The 18,354-nt window shown below is 36.3% G+C and overlaps 2 protein-coding genes across 5 annotated transcripts in view; one reads left to right on the top strand and one right to left on the bottom strand.

Moving 5' to 3' along the window:
- LOC123867446 (protein Lilipod) overlaps positions 1–448 on the bottom strand; it is a 36,114-nt gene extending 35,666 nt beyond the window's left edge. For all 3 annotated transcript variants that reach the window (XR_006796421.1, XM_045909488.1, XM_045909489.1), the window contains exon 1: positions 62–448. Coding sequence is in view for 2 of the 3 variants with exons in the window: in XM_045909488.1 (XP_045765444.1) it covers positions 62–124 (63 nt within the window). In the remaining variant the exon portion in view is untranslated. The remainder of the gene's footprint in view (positions 1–61) is intronic.
- Positions 449–1,065: 617 nt separating this feature from the next.
- On the top strand, positions 1,066–17,755 carry LOC123867425 (DNA polymerase zeta catalytic subunit). Of its 2 annotated transcripts, none has more exons than XM_045909437.1 (20): positions 1,066–1,242; positions 1,759–1,886; positions 2,220–2,348; positions 2,971–3,065; positions 3,738–4,525; positions 4,606–4,786; positions 4,965–5,059; positions 5,139–6,382; positions 6,470–6,586; positions 7,073–7,757; positions 8,260–8,451; positions 11,770–11,890; positions 12,299–12,543; positions 12,661–12,818; positions 13,695–13,832; positions 14,785–14,922; positions 15,476–15,666; positions 16,055–16,282; positions 16,658–16,874; positions 17,542–17,755. In XM_045909437.1, the coding sequence occupies exons 1-20, from the start codon at positions 1,185–1,187 to the stop codon at positions 17,701–17,703; spliced, it is 5,310 nt and encodes a 1,769-aa protein (XP_045765393.1). In that variant the 5' UTR covers positions 1,066–1,184; the 3' UTR covers positions 17,704–17,755. The 2 variants fall into 2 exon arrangements, with proteins under 2 accessions (XP_045765393.1, XP_045765392.1); XM_045909436.1 differs by having other exon boundaries at positions 1,753–1,886.
- Positions 17,756–18,354: the final 599 nt, after the last annotated feature.

The following is an 18,354-nucleotide window of genomic DNA, read 5'->3' as shown; positions in this document are numbered from 1 at the left end:
GTACCGATAATACGCGTAGAATTATAATTAAAATATACAAAGTGACACGAGTGGAACTTACGATCTGCTCTCGAACATTGTTGTGAAATATTTGCTCCCTTAAGTCGGCCTCCTCATCATCCATCGTTCTTTACTTAACTTTCTTTATCTTCCTATAGATATTCTTTTGGGTTTAATATTGAAATTACTCTTCATTTTTGCAAATTATCGCAAACCATACTTTCCAGAGATCACTAAACAACTTTTGATTTTCAATGTAGAATAAAGATTTTCATTTGTATCACAAGCACTATGCAAGCACTCACTAAGATAAACTTTAGTTTTTTATTTATAGTATTTTTGTATTTTTAAAATTTACATGAAGCACTGACAAATGATGTAAAAACACGACTAATTTCAATTTTCAATTAATTTTTTACTTTTTTTATAGTGCTGTCACGTTGTCATCTGTCAAATACGGTCACAGATCACTATATACCAGTCTGAAAATACGGTCAAATGTCAGTCAACCACAAACAAACTAGATTGTCTATTTATTTTGGCTGTCTAAAACAAGTCGGCTGGCAACACAAAGTATAGGTACTTATTTAACTTTATTTTTGCCATATTTTTACTACCAAAACCTAGTTTGGAAGCTATCACTGTCCCAAAAATGGTGCCTAGATTAATTTTCAAATGCAATTTTAGTGCTTTTTGCAATGTTCAGGTTGGTACATTTTTTTTTTTGGGAAGCAACTGGCAATATTGGTAGGACTATATCCATAAAAAACAAAAAATCACTAAGTATAAGCAAAAAATAATATTATATTGAATAATTTATTATTGGGTCTTGGTGGTCTTGAATTTCTTTGAATTTCATTTGGAATTTAAGTGAGCGTAAAATACATGGACCTATTATACTATTATATCTCTGTGGTAAAATATATGTTCCTTGTTTCCACTCATCCACCCACTACTTGTGTCAGTCTCCGGATTCGTGGTCTGTGGTCAGTATTTGTCATTGTGAAATGTGAATCTTTAGAGTTTAGACTGGTATATAGTGATCAAAGACTACAGTGGGTATAGGGATAGTGATCTGTGATGTGATTTGTGAATTACCTACGTTAAGTAAAAAGTATTCTGTGGAAATAAAATAAAACAATTATGAAAATGGATACGAAAAATCTTTGTAGAGTCAATCAAAGATGCTAGGACATCCTAAAGATGTAAAAAACAATTCGACTGAGAAGAAAATTGACACGGGTATGTAATGTATAACCTTTGTATAACTAGTATAACTATATATAATAGTTAATAATACTCATAGATATATTATAAGACTTCTTCACAAAAAATAAATTAAAATGTGTTCACGAAAAAAATAATTTAATTTAATGATGCAAGCAAGCGCAACTGCAGTCTGTCATTAACTTCCAGCCATGCAGCGTTTTACATAAAAGTTTTAGTTCTAAGTACAAGTCACTGGTTAGTACTTAGGTATATCTTGTAAGATGGTATGGAACCCTTCATGTGCAAGTCCGACTTGCATTTGATTGGTTTTATGCTGGAAAATCAAAGAGGGGATCTTCATCATCATCGCGTGCCTTCTTCGAAACGAAGTTTGGTGAGGGGATCTTAAATAAACCTAAATCCATGTGGATGAAGTCGCTGACATCATCTAGTCTACTCTCTAATTAACCAATGTGATAACTCAGCCCTAAGGTCAAAGGCTGGCAGCACATTGGCATACAAGATTACTTATACCTACACTTGTTTCAGGATTAGATGTAACAAATATAAAACCAGAATTTTCTGTTAGAATAGTTGTCTGTGATCACTATTTAACAAGGCCTTTGCCTGGGATTGATGTTATATATTCAGAATTTAGAGGATCAGATATAAAGCAGGTAATACTATTATCATGTTCTTTAATTATAATAATTTGCTCCTGCTTATAAGTAGATTTAGTAAACATAATGTACATAATATATTATAAATATTTCTCATTAAATATTCATAATGATGTCGAAAGCTGTAATGGAATCCATAAATTAAAAGATAAATGATAAAAATAGAAATACTATAATTAACATAAAAAATGTATCTACGTAATTTTTACAAAAATGTAATGTACTTGAAATAATAACATTTTTTGGCAAAAAATTAGTCATGCACACTCACTATTTTTTTTTTTAATTGGATTAACATTCAAAGTGATAATGTGAAAATATGTGTAATAGGTGCCAGTTTTAAGAATATTTGGGCCTACACCTGAAGGAAGAAAAGCATGCTTGCACATACATGGGGTATTCCCTTATTTTTACATACCATGCCCCACACCAAATCCAGAGCCTCAATTTTTATATCAAGTAAGTAGATAAATACTAACATTCATACATATAATATTAGGTACTCCATCGATGTATATGGATGGGCCTTTCGAAGATAAAACAACGCGCTCAAAAAGTCAATAGAATTTGCAAAAGTCTCTTGACTCTGTCAATGACGATGACGTAAGATTCAAGCGTATTTTTGCGGACGGAATTGTATGGGAAAGGCTAATCCATATACATCGATGAGGTACTCCAATTTTGCTAAATTAAATGTATAGGTTTAAAAGTAGTGTCATAAGTTTTTGGTTCCACAATGTTGGCAAGTAAAAAATTACTTTTCTTTTGTTAATCTATCCTTTACATAATGATTCACTAGTTTATTTGCCCAACAAGTTTTTTTTTTCAAAGAATATTTCTTAGCTCTATGTTTATTAGACTAATATTCCCTGTATCTTTCCCACTAAGCATAAGGTTTATGCTAGAATAGTGCAATGAGTAGTGTTTAAATTGCTGACCTGTCTGATTTCAGTCGACCCCTTTAACAGTTAATCTATTGAGACTTTATTACCACCTACATTATATTTTCTATCATGGAACCTAGATATAGTTTGGGAACTGAAAAAAGAAGCAAAATAACACTAGCTCTTGCTCTTCACAGATAGCAGCCAGCCTGGACAAAGCTTTAAACATTGCTTTAAAACAAGCAACATCAGCAAATCAACATGTGTACAAAATAACTTTAGTGAAAGGATTGTAAGTATATGAACGGTGAATCTTTAGGCTAGATTTATTTTAAACCATGCATGCATGTTAGTACATTTTCAACTGAAGGGGGTATGCGCGTGATACAGTCGAGCATGAATTAGTTTATTCAATGTCATGCCACAATAATGCTTATACTATGGTCACAAGCCTTGTGTAAGGCAAATGCACTCTTAGGCTGAGATCTATAGAGCACACTTTTACTTTACTCAGACTTAAGAAACTGTTAAAACGAGACAGCATTATACTGCTGGCATAAATCTGTCTCGTTTTAACTGAAACTGAAATCTAAGCAAAGTCAAAGTGCACTCTGTAGATTTCAACCTTAAGGTAAACTTTTGAGTTATGCGTTCAAGACATTTGAGAGGCGATAGTTGCATAGTTTTGTAGTCTACCTTATGCATTCCCAAATGTTACATAAAAATATAAAACACTTTTTGCCCTGAGCTTATTTTGCATAAAGTTGTACCTCAGGTTCTTTTAGAATTTAGGGCAATTCTGATATGAAATTGAAGCAGTGTTCATAGCCGGACTATGCTACTGAATTGAGGTTGTTTGATCTCAATCATCAGCCTAGTAGTTTACGAGACTTGCGCTCAAATAATAAGACAAACTTACAAACATAGAATGATTAACTTAATATAGGCAAACTGTTATTTTCAGACCCTTTTATGGATTTCATGATAAAGAACACCTGTTTTTAAAAATATTCTTGTATAATCCTGGTCTCATAAAACAAGCGGTTGAACTATGTAGTAATGGAGCAATTTTGGGCCAATCCCTACAACCACATGAGTCTCATTTAAATTTTACGTTGCAATTCTTCATTGACTTTAACCTTTTTGGGATGAGTAACATCGATTTACAGACAGTAAAATTTCGTAAAAATGGACTATCACAATATAGCGATGAACCTACTAAATCATTTGACGATATGAGTTGGGGTTTGAAACCTGAAAGCAGTTGTTTTTACGAAGCAGATTGTACGGCATCTCATATAATAAATCGTCAAAAAGTAGGCAAAGGTGATGGTATTGAAAACCCTGGTCTTGAGGAAGTATGGAATCAAGAAATAGAAAGGCGAAAACAATTAAATGTATCGATAAGTTCCAAATCGTTATCTCAAGGCCGAATAGGCGTCGAAGAAACAGATACACACAGTAAATTTGAAAAAATCATGGCTTTGAAATTATTGAATTTAGTTGATAAACCAGTAGATGTCAATAGTCTAAAAGAATTAGTGCATTATCCAGCAGAAACTCAAGATGGGTCAGAATTACTGAATGCTACTGATATAAGTAATCATATACAAGATAGTACAATCAATTTAAGTATTAACACAACTTTAAGAAGAGTGCAAGAGGAGTCAAGTTACAATATGGACGATACTGTTGTTAATGAAGATGTTGCATTAAATAGCAGTTTCTCTTTAAAATACAGCCAAGTTTTCTGTGAGTAACCATAATTTAAAAAAAATTAGGTATGCCAAAAAAGTCTTTATTTAGTTGTAAAAAGTTGTGTTTCATTTTAGTGGACAATGATGATTTAGAATTAGTTGATATATTGCAAGATCTAGATGAACAACCAGTTGAAGATGATAGTGTTATGGGTACCCCAGCAAACGATGATGTTAATAACGAAACAGAATCTGATGATGCTGAATATTCACAAATATTTAATGATGAGACTGTTCTTTTGGACCCCTATGCTTGGTACGTTATTTTTGTGACTTATTTTATACTAACCAATCCTTTAGATTGGTTAGATCTTATGTATGAATCGACCAAACAAAAATCGTGAAAACTGTCTTTCTCTATTTTAAATAAGTTGAAATTTTAATAAGTGTGTTGTCACCTAAATATTGTACTTATTTCAGTAAAATAATTACAGCAATAAGGAAAATAACGAGGAATCACCTACTTGGAATGATTCTTTTTGGGAAGGAGCTAATATACCGCAATTAGATGGAACTTTTGATGATGATCGTATGTAAGCTTTTCTTAGTAAGGCAACAATTGAAATAAAGAAATAACTGACTATGAAACGACTTTATTATCTTTTCAGATGTAAAGAAAGTAAGAAAAAGAAAAATGAGACCTCTCAAAGTAGGTTTATCTCGACCTAAAGGTAAAAAGAAAATAGTTTTAAATAAATTATCTGAAAATCATGAATTTAAGACTGATAAAGACAAAGGAAATGAAAGTGAATCAGATGAAATTAATGTGTCTCAAGAAACAATTGAAGATATATCTAGTTTGCATCTTAAGAGAACATCTAACTTTAATTCTCCTTTAAAAGAAAATAGTGATATGGGAATTTATGGCAATACTCAAGATAGTGAAGAGTCTATTTCGAATCCATGTCAAAAAGTAGATAATAAACCAATAGTTGAATGTATTTTATTTAAACAAGACTCAGAGTTGAATTTAGCTAAAAGTGTGTGTGATAAACAAAATAAAGATATTGATGCAGCTACTTTGTACGATATGAATAAAGACTTTGAACCAGTGGCAGGCCCATCAAATATTAATAATGTGAAAAATGAATCAATGAATTTTGAATACAATTATGATTCAACACCTGAAGAAGATGTAGGAATAGAAAGCTTTTATGACAAATCAAAGATATTCGATTTATCTATTGAAGATCGAAACAATGCTGAAAACGAATACATTGAAATGGAAAGTCAAAGTATATTAGAAAGCAAATCAAATATTTTAGAAGTAAAAACTGAACAAAATTTTATACAGAATTTTGCCAGTGATCATAAAATCAGCAAAACTACAAAAATATTAACTCCAAAAATAAGGCCGCCTACTAGAGAATTTATTTTATCGACATTGGAAAAGTATTCGATTCCAAAAACTAAAAATCCCGAACCCTTTTACTCATGTCACAAAGATGTTGGCGATAAGGTAGAAATCGGTCAAATGGTAATAAAACTAAAGAGCAAACTGGCTCGAGACCAAAAACCTTTTGATAAAGTTTTAGACGTAACTAGCATAGAAGAGTGGCGTCAATTACTATTTTTACAAACTAACGAAATCTCTGAAGATACTTCGAAGCCTGATGCACTAAAATTATTACTTGCTAGTAATAGACAATGTATATTGAGACCTTTGAATCGACCGCCATTGCGTAGTGAAGTTGTGAAATGGATTGAAAATAACGAAAACAATTCAAAAGCTCAAGAATTGCGTGATGATAATATTGAAGATATTCGCGTTAATATTGATGAATTAGAAAGTTCTCAAGCTATAGGCCTCAATGAATTAAACAATACGATTAGCTTGGAGTCAACAGAAAAGGTAGGTAATTTCTACTCTAATTAATTTGAAAATGTTAACTAAGTTGAGACAAATGTTTTATTGATACCTATATTTTTATTGTAACAGGATAAATCTGATTTAAATAATACACTTCAAGTCACAATGCAACCTGATGGATCATATCTTTGTTTTGGAAGTAGTGAAAAAAATACAGAAAATTCGTTTTTAACCCCGACAGTTGAGGTAAGGTTCAAAATTATTCTATAATATAAGTACAATAAAGTTGAAAACTAAAACCCGACTGCGATCGCCTTAATAAACGCTGAAATAAATATTAGAGTAAAATTGTTTTCCTATCGTTTGGTATACTTTAACGTTGTTGTACATTTATATTCATGAGCTCAGAATTTTCTCCCCTTTCATTTGACATCCCACTCGATACAATAGCAAGAAATTTTTTTTTGGAGACCACTTTTTTTGATTTAATATCCGTTACGTCAATTTTTTCGTATAAAATATAGCCTATTTCAGCCGGACCTTTACAACGAATCAAATGACACATTCATCAAAATCTGTCCAGTAGTTTAGACACTACGGTGGAACACAAAGAATCTGGATACAAACATACACACATACATACATAGACTGCTACCCTAACCCTTCCTTTTGGTTTTGCCGCACTCGGGTAAAAATACCGATTATGTGTCTAATTTGGAATATATTTTGCAGACAGACTTTCTTACGTTGATGCTTTTAGAAGTACATACTTCAGTCAGAGGAGATTTGAATCCTGATCCAGCTTTCGATCAAATAAAAGCTGTATTTCTTACAGTTACTAATGACTGTCCACCTAATCACCATTTACAAAGAAATGTTACCGAAATATTCGTCGTCGATAGCTCAAAAGAAATTAAATACTTAGACAAATGTGTGTTTAATTACAAAATTAGTTACGCAGACGACGAATTCGTGGTTTTTGAAAAAATCGTTGATTTCGTAAAAGCACATGATCCTGATATAATGTGTGGATATGAAATTGAGATGAACTCTTGGGGTTACGTGATGGAGAGAGCACAAATATTGGGTTTGGAAATGATTAAAGAAATTTCTCGAATCACTGAGAAAAACCGTCAGAAACGCTATAGACATGATGAAAATGAATTAGAGGGTAGAGTGATTGGGAGGATCACATTCAATGTGTGGCGTTTATTCCGATACGAGCTTGCTTTATCAAGCTACAGCTTTGAGAACTGCATGTATGAAGTGTTAAAAGAAAGAGTGCCGTCATACAGTTTTGCTCAACTGGCCGAATGGTGGAATGACCAATCAAGAATATTGCGATGGATTCCTGTGGAATATTACATGACCAAATTGAATGGAACTGTAAGAATGTTAGATAAGCTTGATATAATCCGTAAGTTTTACTCCTTTTTTTAACCCCCGACCCAAAAAGAGGGGTGTTATAAGTTTGACGTGTGTATCTTTGTATCTGTCTGTGGCATCGTAGCTCCTAAACTAATGAACCGATTTTAATTTAGTTTTTTTTGTTTGAAAGGTGGCTTGATCAAGAGTGTTCTTAGTGATCCAAGAAAATCGGTTCAACCGTTTGAAAGTTATAAGCTCTTTTCTAGTTAATATAACCTTCACTTGTCGGGGGTGTTATAAATTTTTAATTTACACTTGTTCAATATTGCAGGCTCTAGTTGAAGTTTACATTTATATGGTTTATGTTGAAAATAATAGTACACAAAACTTGCTTCTCATTTTTTTATTAGGTACATTGTTTACAATTCTATTCAAGATTGCTTGAAGCAAAAAGTTGCTGCATAGTAACTACTTTTGGAACTCTTGACTTCAATTTAGACTTGTAAATCTGTTTTTTTTTTTAATCCAATTTTAATCATTACATGTTTCAGATCGTACATCAGAGTTGGCCCGGCTATTCGGTCTTCAATGGTGGGAAGTGCTATCCAGGGGATCTCAGTTTCGAGTTGAATCTTTAATGCTTCGTGCGGCGAGGCCTCTTAACTTGGTCGCGTTATCCCCCACCGTGAAACAGAGGGCTGCCATGCGCGCTCCAGAATGTTTGCCTCTCATATTTGAACCAGGTATGGGAATAATGGTGAACGCACTTATCCGAGCCGAACACGTCAAAAGAGTCGGACGAAACGAATTCTAGAATTCTCTATATGAAATCTACTTCCGATTCGGACGATTCGACGCGGGGAAGGTTTCATGAGATTTCATATACAGGATTCTAAAATTCGTTTCTTTCGGCTCGTTCGACGCGTTCGGCTCGGCGAAGTGTGCGGTCACCTTTAAGGTTATTATGCGAACTTTTTCAGATGTTTAGAAATTTAATTCAACAAATGACACTAAAAACTAATATTTTATTTTTTGATTACATAATGGGTAAGACTTTAGTTTTGTATTTGGGGGCCGGAGTCCGATTCCCTTAACTTTTTGGAGTTATGTGCGTTTTTAGCAATTAAATATCACATGCTTACACACATCATAACTGTGAAGTAAACCCGTGAAGAAATCTGCATGCCTGAGAGTTAATGTTCTCAAAGGTGTATAGAATAGAATAGAATAGAATAGATTTTTATTCAAATAAACTTTTACAGTGCTTTTGAATCGTCAAATAATTTACCACTGGTTCGGAATGCCGTTCCTACCGAGAAGAACCAGCAAGAAACTCGGCGGTTGCTCTTTTCAATTGTGCAATTTACAATAATATTCTATACTATACAAGCTATTGCAGACCCGCGCATTGCTGGAGCGAGTCAAATCCATGCTTTTTTATCATTTACATAATCTTCGATTGTGTAATATGCTTTTGCCAGGAGCATACTTTTAATGGATTTTTTAAACTTTGGTAAAGGCAAGTCTAATATTGACTGTCGAATTTTATTATAAAATATTACACTCATTCCCACAAATGACTTTCCCACTTTTCTGAGGCGGAGCGTAGGAGTTGCGAGCTTATTACGATTTCTAGTTGGCCTGTCATGGAAATCACCGATTTTTTTGTAGCTGAGGATGTTTTGTCGTACAAAAATTATATTATTGTAAATGTATTGAGAAGCTACTGTAAGAATACCTATTTCCTTAAATTTCTCTCGTAGGGAATCGCGCGGTTTTAAATTATAAATTGCGCGTATTGCCCTTTTTTGTAAAACGAAAATTTTTCCAATATCTGCCGCTTTACCCCATAGCAAGATTCCGTAAGACATAATACTGTGAAAATAGGCAAAATATACAATTTTTGCAGTTTCCACGTCAGTTATCTGTCGAATCTTTCTAACAGCGTAAGCAGCAGAGCTGAGTTTGCCAGCAAGTGTTGATATATGGGCGTTCCATTGAAGCTTTGCATCTAAAGTTATCCCCAGGAACACGGTGGTCTCCTCTACTTTCAACATATCATTATTTATCATTAATTTTATGTTATTTGTCGTCTTGGTATTGGGCAGTGCGAATTCGACACACTTGGTTTTCTTTGCATTTAAAAGCAAATTGTTAACAGTAAACCAGTGAGTGACCTGCGATATGGCTCTATTTACATCGTCATAATTATTCTCATTTCTATCTAATTTAAAAATCAAAGACGTATCATCAGCAAATAGTACAATATCGCAAGTATTTTGGACAAAATATGGTAGATCGTTTATATATACCAAGAACATGAAGGGACCTAGGATAGAGCCTTGAGGAACACCCATTAATGAGGCTGATCCGGATGACTTCACATCATTTACACATACTGTTTGTATACGATCACTGAGATAAGACGCAATAAGACTAAGCGCAGTGTCTTTGACTCCATAATAGCTCAATTTAGCTAAGAGAGTCTCGTGCTCAACGCAGTCGAATGCTTTAGACAAATCACAGAAAATTCCAACGGCATTCTGTGAGTTCTCCCACGCATCGAATATATGCTTTAAAAGCATTGCGCCCGCATCGATTGTTGATCGTCCTTTAGTAAAACCATACTGCTCCGAGTGAAGTAATTTATTCAAGTTAAAGTGCAAGAGCAGTTGGTTGAGCATAATTTTTTCAAATATCTTGCTAAAAGTCGGCAAAATCGAAATTGGCCTGTAATTATTTGGGTCACTTTTACTGCCCGATTTGAAAAGAGGAATCAATTTACTGTATTTCATAAGATCTGGAAAGGATCCTGACTCTACGGACTTATTAAAAATTAGAGCAAGATATGGAGCAACAATATCAATAATATTGCTGATTACTTTTACTGATATCCCCCATAAGTCTCCTGTTTTTTTGTACTGTAAAGATTTGAATACCTTAATAATATCATGTGGGGTAATTTGTTCAAACTTAAATAGTACACTGCACTCAGAAACATTGCCCCTAAGAAGATTATAGGCTTCTGTTGGCGACGAGTTAAGGGAACTAGTAGTGGTAACTGGGATGTTTCGGAAAAAGTCCTCAAATGTCTTTGCAATTTCTATGTCAGAGTCAGTAATGTGATTGTTAATTTTAAGTTCCAATTTATTATTATTTTCCATTTTATGTTTCCCAGTTTCATCTGTGATGATTTCCCAAGCTGCCTTTATTTTATTATCTGAATTAATAATTTTTCGTTTTATGTGAATTGACTTAGCTTGTATGCAAACATTTCTAAATAATTTTGAATAATTTCTTACATATTGAACAAAGGCTGGAGTAAAATTATATTGCTTTTCTGCATACAAGTCAAACAGCTTATTCCTACTTTTATGAATGCCAACAGTAGCCCACTCACTAAATTTAAGATTTTTAAACAATCTTTTTTCTATGATTTTAAAAATAGAATTAAATTGGGAATTTATTAAGTTAAAAAAATCATTATACAGTTCATCCGGACCACCCTGTGTAAGGTCAAGTGAAGGTAAGGTGAATAAAATATTATGTTTGAATTGCTTTACTTTTTTAGTAGTGACTGGCCTATACTTTACTACTTTTATTGTATTTAGTTGACAGCTGGGAACAGATATCATTTGTCCACAGTGGTCGGATCTAAGGTTGGTGATAATGGATTTTTTAATAATTTTACAATCACCAAAAATGTTAATAATGTTAATAAAATAAAATGTTAATAAATAATGGTGTGTGAAATCTACTGATCCATTCTTGACCAGCTTGGACTATAGCCTAAATTCTTCTCATTCTGAGAGGTGGCCCGTGCTCAGTAGTAGGCCGGCGATGGGTTGAGGTCATAATATTAGATACTTTTTAATAATGAATATAGAATAAAGAATAATAATCAGTTTTAGTTTTTGAGCGATACTGTACCTTTTAGTTCTCCTATTGCATTCCAAGGTTATTCTACAGTATATAAAATAGTGTGTGCAAGATGCCTGATGGATATGATAAAATTCCTGGGACTTCAATTCAATTTTCAGAAATCGAAACTATTGTTTCAGAATCTCGTTTCTACACTGATCCAGTCATAGTATTAGATTTTCAAAGCCTGTATCCATCCATGATGATAGCCTATAATTACTGTTTCTCAACTTGCATAGGAAGAGTGCAAAACATAAACGGGTAAGCATACTCTTTCTTTTAGCAATATTTCTAACACATTCTATTGTTGTTAAGCTTATCATTGTTCGCATGCCAGGGCGCGTAGGTTTAATTCGTGTTTAATAATAAATTGTCAACATACTCACCCCATTATTGACATTCTAAAAGTGTGAATTGTACTAAACTATGAAAAAAGAAATAATTTGAATAGTTTACCATTGGCATATTGATAATAGATATAATGGATATGAAACAAAATCAATACATATAAAAAGACAAATCCTGACTTACTCATTGACTGACTCTTCAATGCCCAACCATTCATTTTATAATGTAGACAAATAATAAGGTCAGATTTTCAGAATTCCCATAGAGAATAAAGAAAGTTAATGTTAGTCAAAATATATACCAATATAAAATTATTTACAGTGAAGCTCCCTATGAATTTGGAGCGTGGCGGTTACGAATACCACAGACCAAGTTGGAGACTTTGATGAATAACGGCCTCGTCCATTGGTCGCCCGTAGGAGTAGGGTTTGTCAAGTCGTCCGTCCGTCGAGGAGTCTTGCCGGCCTTGTTGCGCAGGATCCTCGCGGCGAGGCAAGCTGTCAAGAAAGGTATGAAGCTGCAGACAGACGAGGCAGTAAAGAAGGCCATGCATTCGCGACAATTAGGTATGTTCGTATTTAACGTACATACGTATATAGATTGCTAAAATCATAACCCTTCCTTTTGGCCTTTACTGTAGTCGGGTAAAAAAGATTCAAGAAATAAATTATTGTTTGTTTAAGGTTTGAAGCTTATAGCGAACGTGACGTACGGATACACAGCGGCCAATTTCAGCGGTCGCATGCCGTGTGTGGAGGTTGGCGACAGTGTGGTGGCCAAAGGCAGAGAGACATTAGAGCGCGCCATCAGATTGGTGAAGAACAGCCAGTGGAATGCTAAGGTATCTATAAAGACATATATGAAAGGAAAAGCTGACTGACTGATCTATCAACGAACAGCTCAAACTACTGGGCTGATTGGGCTGGGCATGCTTTAATTCAATTCAATTTATTTATTTGCTGATACAGGTCATCTTATAGGTGTAAATCACACTAATATTATAAAGGAGAAAGTTTGTATGTGTGTGTGTGTGTGTGTGTGTGTATGTTTGTTACTGCTTCACGCAAAAACTACTGGACGGATTGGGCTGAAATTTAGAATGGAGATAGATTATACTCTGGATTAGCACATAGGCTACTTTTTATCCCGGAAAATCAAAGAGTTCCCACGGGAATTTTAAAAACCTACATCCATGCGAACGAAGTCGCGGGTATCAGCTAGTACATAATAATACTGGTCCAGCTGTACCACGCCAAGCTGCTATGCAAATACATTAATTTGTGTTAAACATAGTAAAAGTAAATTAAATAAATAGAAAAATTAAAATAATAGGTACTTTTATTTTATTACATATTACAAATTTTCGATTGTTCAAAATAAATGAAGTTATACAATAAAAGGGATTTACAATTTCGCTTTGGCAAGTCCATGCCCTATCAATGGTTTTTATGATTCTTTTTAGATGTGGAAACAGTGACCGCTTTCTCTTTCAGTTAAAATAAGATAAACTCGATTTTCAACATTGACATTTTCAACATATTCCCTAAACTTGGGAAAATTTAATTTGCTGGCAGCCTTTGTTCTACAACTACGCCCCCCCTGTCAATGTCTTCTTCTTCTTATCTCTGGGCTGGTTTCCGCACTTAAACGTTTCCGCCCTGTCAATGTCATTCAAGTGCCAAAAGATTGTTGTGGGACTGTATATCTGGTGGTCCAGGTGGTGTACGGCGACACGGACTCTATGTTCGTGCAGGTGCCGGGCGGCACGCGCGCGGAGGCCTTCCGCATCGGACAGCAGATAGCCGACGCCGTCACCGCCGACAACCCCTCGCCTGTTGCACTCAAGCTAGAAAAGGTAAAAGAATCAGAACAAATCCATATCCATACTAATATTATTAATGCGAAAGTGTGTCTGTCTGTCTGCTAGCTTTTCACGGCTCAACAGTTTGACCGATTTTGATTAAAATTGGTACCGAGTTAGCTTACATCCCGGGGACGGACATATCCCGGAAAATCAAAGAGTTCCCACGGGATTTTCAAAAAACCTAAATCAACGCGTATGTAGTCGCGGCCATTATCTAGTTATGTAATATGTGAAAAGCAATATTTGAATGCTCTTAAGTTTTAGTCTAGTCCCATTTTATTAGAAATCGTCAGAGATTTTCTGATATTTGAGCGGTCTTAAATTGGGGTGGTCAAAATCTTATTAGTAATCATTTCCATCAAAAAACTCAATTACAATGTCCGAAATTTTGAGAGCATGTTTCCGAGAAAGAGCAATACTCGACTTTGAGGTCATGATATGAAGAAGCTACGATATCAATTGTCATCGTCAAATCCATTAAAACACTTTATTAGAGTTGTTCATATTATATGGAATAAATTGTCCAAGGTCCAACAGAGTTGTTCATATATAGAATAATTAGTAACCCAAGGATGTGGTTATGTCAAGCTCTGCTAACCAGCTTAAAAATAGATCAGATACATTTGGAAAACTCGTAACACTTCTGATATAGACGCATCAGCGAAAGCTGCTTAGTCTATCACACTAATATTATAAAGGCGAAAGTTGTGTGTGTGTGTGTGTGTGTTTGTTACTCCTTCACGCAAAAACTACTGGACAGATTGGGCTGAAATTTAAAATGGAGATAGATTATACCCTGGATTAGCACATAGGCTACTTTTTATCCCGGAAAATCAAAGAGTTCCCACGGGATTTCAAAAAACCTATATTCACGCGGGCGAAGTCGCGGGCATCGGCTAGTTATAAATAATAATAATAACAACATAATAAATGCTTAAAACAGGTATACCAACCTTGTATCTTACAAACAAAGAAGCGCTACGTGGGCTATATGTACGAGAGCCCGGATCAAGAGAAGCCGGTATACGAAGCTAAGGGTATAGAAACTGTTCGTAGGGACGGCTGCCCTGCTGGAGTTAAGGTAAGACAGCCAGTTGTTTATATGTTAGTCAATCGGGGTATTTTACAGGTATATGAAACTACTACGATTTGAGTTGTATGTGGAGTGGTACATAGTATGTATGTAGATAATATGAAAGCTGCTGTTGCACTTTTTTAGCCGGCTACAACTCGGTGCAGTACAATACAGCCGGTAGCAAATTGCAGTGGGTGTATCGGTTGCAATTGACTAAAATAGGTTATGTCAGAAAACTTGCTTCGTTGTCATCGATTGCTCGTGTAATCGTAAATGCATGCATTACGAAATTAGACGTTTACACGTGCGATTGATAGTGAAATTAATGTTGTGAAACTAATTTCGTGCCACTAATTTCGTAATGTAAATGTTAGTGTTCCTTTTAAATAAAACAAAATAAAATAAAAAATAAATAAATGTAAATTCCGCTTATGTTAGGTTTACCCCTACCAAGGTGCCGTTACCGGCACTTCGGCTTTTAGCCATAATTTTTACGGGTTGTAAAAATTTAAACATAATCCTGTCTAAGCTGTGAATTAAGTTTAAAAATTACTTTCAGCTGCTCCAACGCTCTTTGTGTGCGTTATTCGAAACTGGCGATATGTCTGTTGTCAAGCGGCTGGTGTGCGGCACTCTGTCCAAACTGACGGACGGCAGTCTGCCGCCGCAGGAGCTGTTCTTTACGCGAGAGTACCACGGCCCGGCCGGGTACCGCCCGGGCGCCGCCGCGCCGCCTAACGAAATCGCCAAGTAGGTCCACATACCGCCTCCCCGTCGGCTTGTCTTAATTTGTGTAATGAGTAATTACAATCTAAGGCTGAGATCTATAGAGCGCACTTTTTGGAACCATATTAAAAAAGCGGATACTCAATCCCACAAAGGATTTCTGTAAAATAAGCCCATGTTATCTGCACGCCACTGATAATGTGGGCGGCTGGTATCGCGAACTGTTTCGCAATGTCGCGTTATCTCTGCATGTGACCACTGCGCGACAAGGATGGAAATGAAAATGATTTATTGATTTTAAAATAGTTATTTTTACAAATTGTGCTGGGGACCCTGAAGCAAGTTTGCAAATCACGTATCATCAGGGGACCCGCTCTGCCTCCTGCGTCCATTGATTGTATTGTTTTGCTAGGCGGCTGGTATCGCGTGATCGCCGCCGCGCGCCGCGTTCAGGCGAGCGCGTGTCGTGGCTGGTGTGCGCGGGCGCGCCCGGCACGCCGCTCGTGCGACTCGCGCACTCTCCGCGCGAGCTGTTGCGCGACGTCGCCTTATCCCCGCACGTGGCGTACTACGCTACGAGGGTGTTGTTGCCGCCGTTACACAGGTGCCTGTCTCTACTCGGCGTCGATGTTTTTAAATGGTGAGTGTACTTAACTGTTGAAATTTCTTACAGCCCCATGACTCACCTGTACACGACATAAAAGTGCAAAATACCAGTATTCGTGAACAAAAGATTTCCTTTGGCAGGTTTGGTCTCTAGACCCAAAGACTGATTTAAGAATTGGAGCCACCAAGAATATGGATGTAAATTTTTGTTGGGGCTTTCTGGTCACCACCTAAAGGTGCTGGATGGCAGCAGCACCCCCCAATTATTCTGATCCGGCAAATCTAGTAAAACCAAAGAAAGTGTAAAATTTCATCACAGGCGCCATGTTTACGCTCCTTAGGAAAATATGGCGGCCCGTTGCCTACCTTTCTAATAAAAGTCGTTGGTTTACTCATTAAAATTGAACAGGTGGCAAGAAATCGGCTGGAACCGTGAAGCGCAAATAGAAAGATCAAACGCAGCGGGTGGTATCGCGCGCTACATGCAACGCGGCCGCTGCGCAGTGTGCGGCGCGCGCGGCTCCCGCGCGCTGTGCGCCGTCTGCGCCGCGCGCCGCCAGCCCAGCGCCGCGCTACTCGCCGCCAGGCTCGCGCGAGCCGACTTGCACGTGCACTACTGTTACCAGGTGAGCGCTCTTTGAACTGCACCCTTGAACGCCCTTTCCAGTACCAGTTTTCTCTCCAAATTTAATTTGGGTACCTTCAAATCAAGAGTGAATAGGCCAATGGAAAGTACCCTATAGGTTTTTGATTCCCCTAGTCTTGACAGACAACAAGACAACAAAGTGATCCTTATAGGGTTCCATTTTTCCTTTTGAGGTATTTTCCGGAACCCCCAGGTGACCTGCCTGCTCGGTATTGCTCATATATATAAAAAAAAACCCAATTATAAAACTTGTGGCTGTATTTTCAATATCACGTCCGCTTGTGGCCATCTAGACACTTCTTAAATACCTAATATCTATCTTCATTTTTTTTGAGGACTTTGTCTGTGGTGGCGTTTGTTGGCGCGCGTGTTGTGACTTTTTGTGTGTTTTTGTGAGTGTTTTTTTTGTTAGAAGTGGCCGGTTTTTGTGTCCCGCTGGTGTTTATTGGTGGTGGAACTGACCGAGGAACTGACTGAGAAGCGCTCTAGAGGGGCGCCGCGTGTATGTCGGCGGGCGCCAGCACAGACGAAGTCCATACTTATACATATAGTTTTCCTAACTTGTAAATAACTACACACTTGACATTGGCTAATCAGTGTAAAGCCAGACGAGAGAAGAAAAAAAAATCTTCATTTTTCGTTTTCAGATTTGTAAGTCTTGTTGCGGTCACCCGCGTCACCGGGAATGTGAGAACACGGAGTGCCCCGTGCTGTGGAGGAGGGTCACAGCCCTGCAGAAGGCGCAGCAGATACGAGATATTACAACTAACTTGCCGCCAACCTATATGGAAGAAGGAATCGATTTTTAGACTAGTGAATATTAAAAGAAATTGTGAAAAATCATATGAATTAATGTATACATAAAATAAATTAATTAATCATGTAATAAATAAATCTTTCTATATTTTATGGTCTTTGGTTTTTTCAATTAATAAGCTTGAAAAGCAACAAAATTGAACAATAAGGAGCCTAGCAGGGGCTAATAATAGTAATAGGTAACCTAATAGCTGAAAGATTCTCTGCATATTGCCCCAACACGGAGGAACGACCTGCGACTATGGAGTTCGGATCGTGAATCGTGATGGCTTTGGTAGGTAGGTAAAAAGGAGTACTTCCCCATGTTTTCCCGTATATAAAAAGTACTCTGTGGTCGTGTGGTCTCTTGTGATTTGTGCATTGGCCACCACAGCTGACTACAAATACTATTTGACATTGATTTGATTTATGAAGGATTTCTGTAATAATCAAAGCTATTTGACCTATAATATACTAGGTCTGTGATTTGACCACAGTGGTGGTTGGTACCATGTGGCACTAATGATTTAATAGATGACACACCCCGACACCGTACAAATATTATGTACAAGCGAACTGATTTAATTACCTACATATTCCCATCCGCGTATATTTTGATTGTGTGTTGGGTATCGACATGGAGATGGTGTTGGATCGGTAATATC

The sequence above is a fragment of the Maniola jurtina genome, chromosome 8, assembly GCF_905333055.1.
Source record: "Maniola jurtina chromosome 8, ilManJurt1.1, whole genome shotgun sequence".
Lineage (NCBI taxonomy): Eukaryota > Metazoa > Arthropoda > Insecta > Lepidoptera > Nymphalidae > Maniola > Maniola jurtina.
The sequence above is the reverse complement of the archived record's forward strand: the minus strand, read 5'-3'. Positions and strand labels throughout refer to the sequence as shown.

What these genes read in the sequence shown, in the direction of transcription:
- LOC123867425 (XM_045909436.1), top strand. Translation starts at nt 1,185, where the DNA reads ATGCTAGGACATCCTAAAGATGTAAAAAACAATTCGACTGAGAAGAAA. An exon ending in AAAATACAGCCAAGTTTTCT is followed by an intron (nt 4,526 to 4,605) that starts GTGAGTAACCAT and finishes GTTTCATTTTAG; the next exon opens with TGGACAATGATGATTTAGAA. An exon ending in AGATAAGCTTGATATAATCC is followed by an intron (nt 7,758 to 8,259) that starts GTAAGTTTTACT and finishes TACATGTTTCAG; the next exon opens with ATCGTACATCAGAGTTGGCC.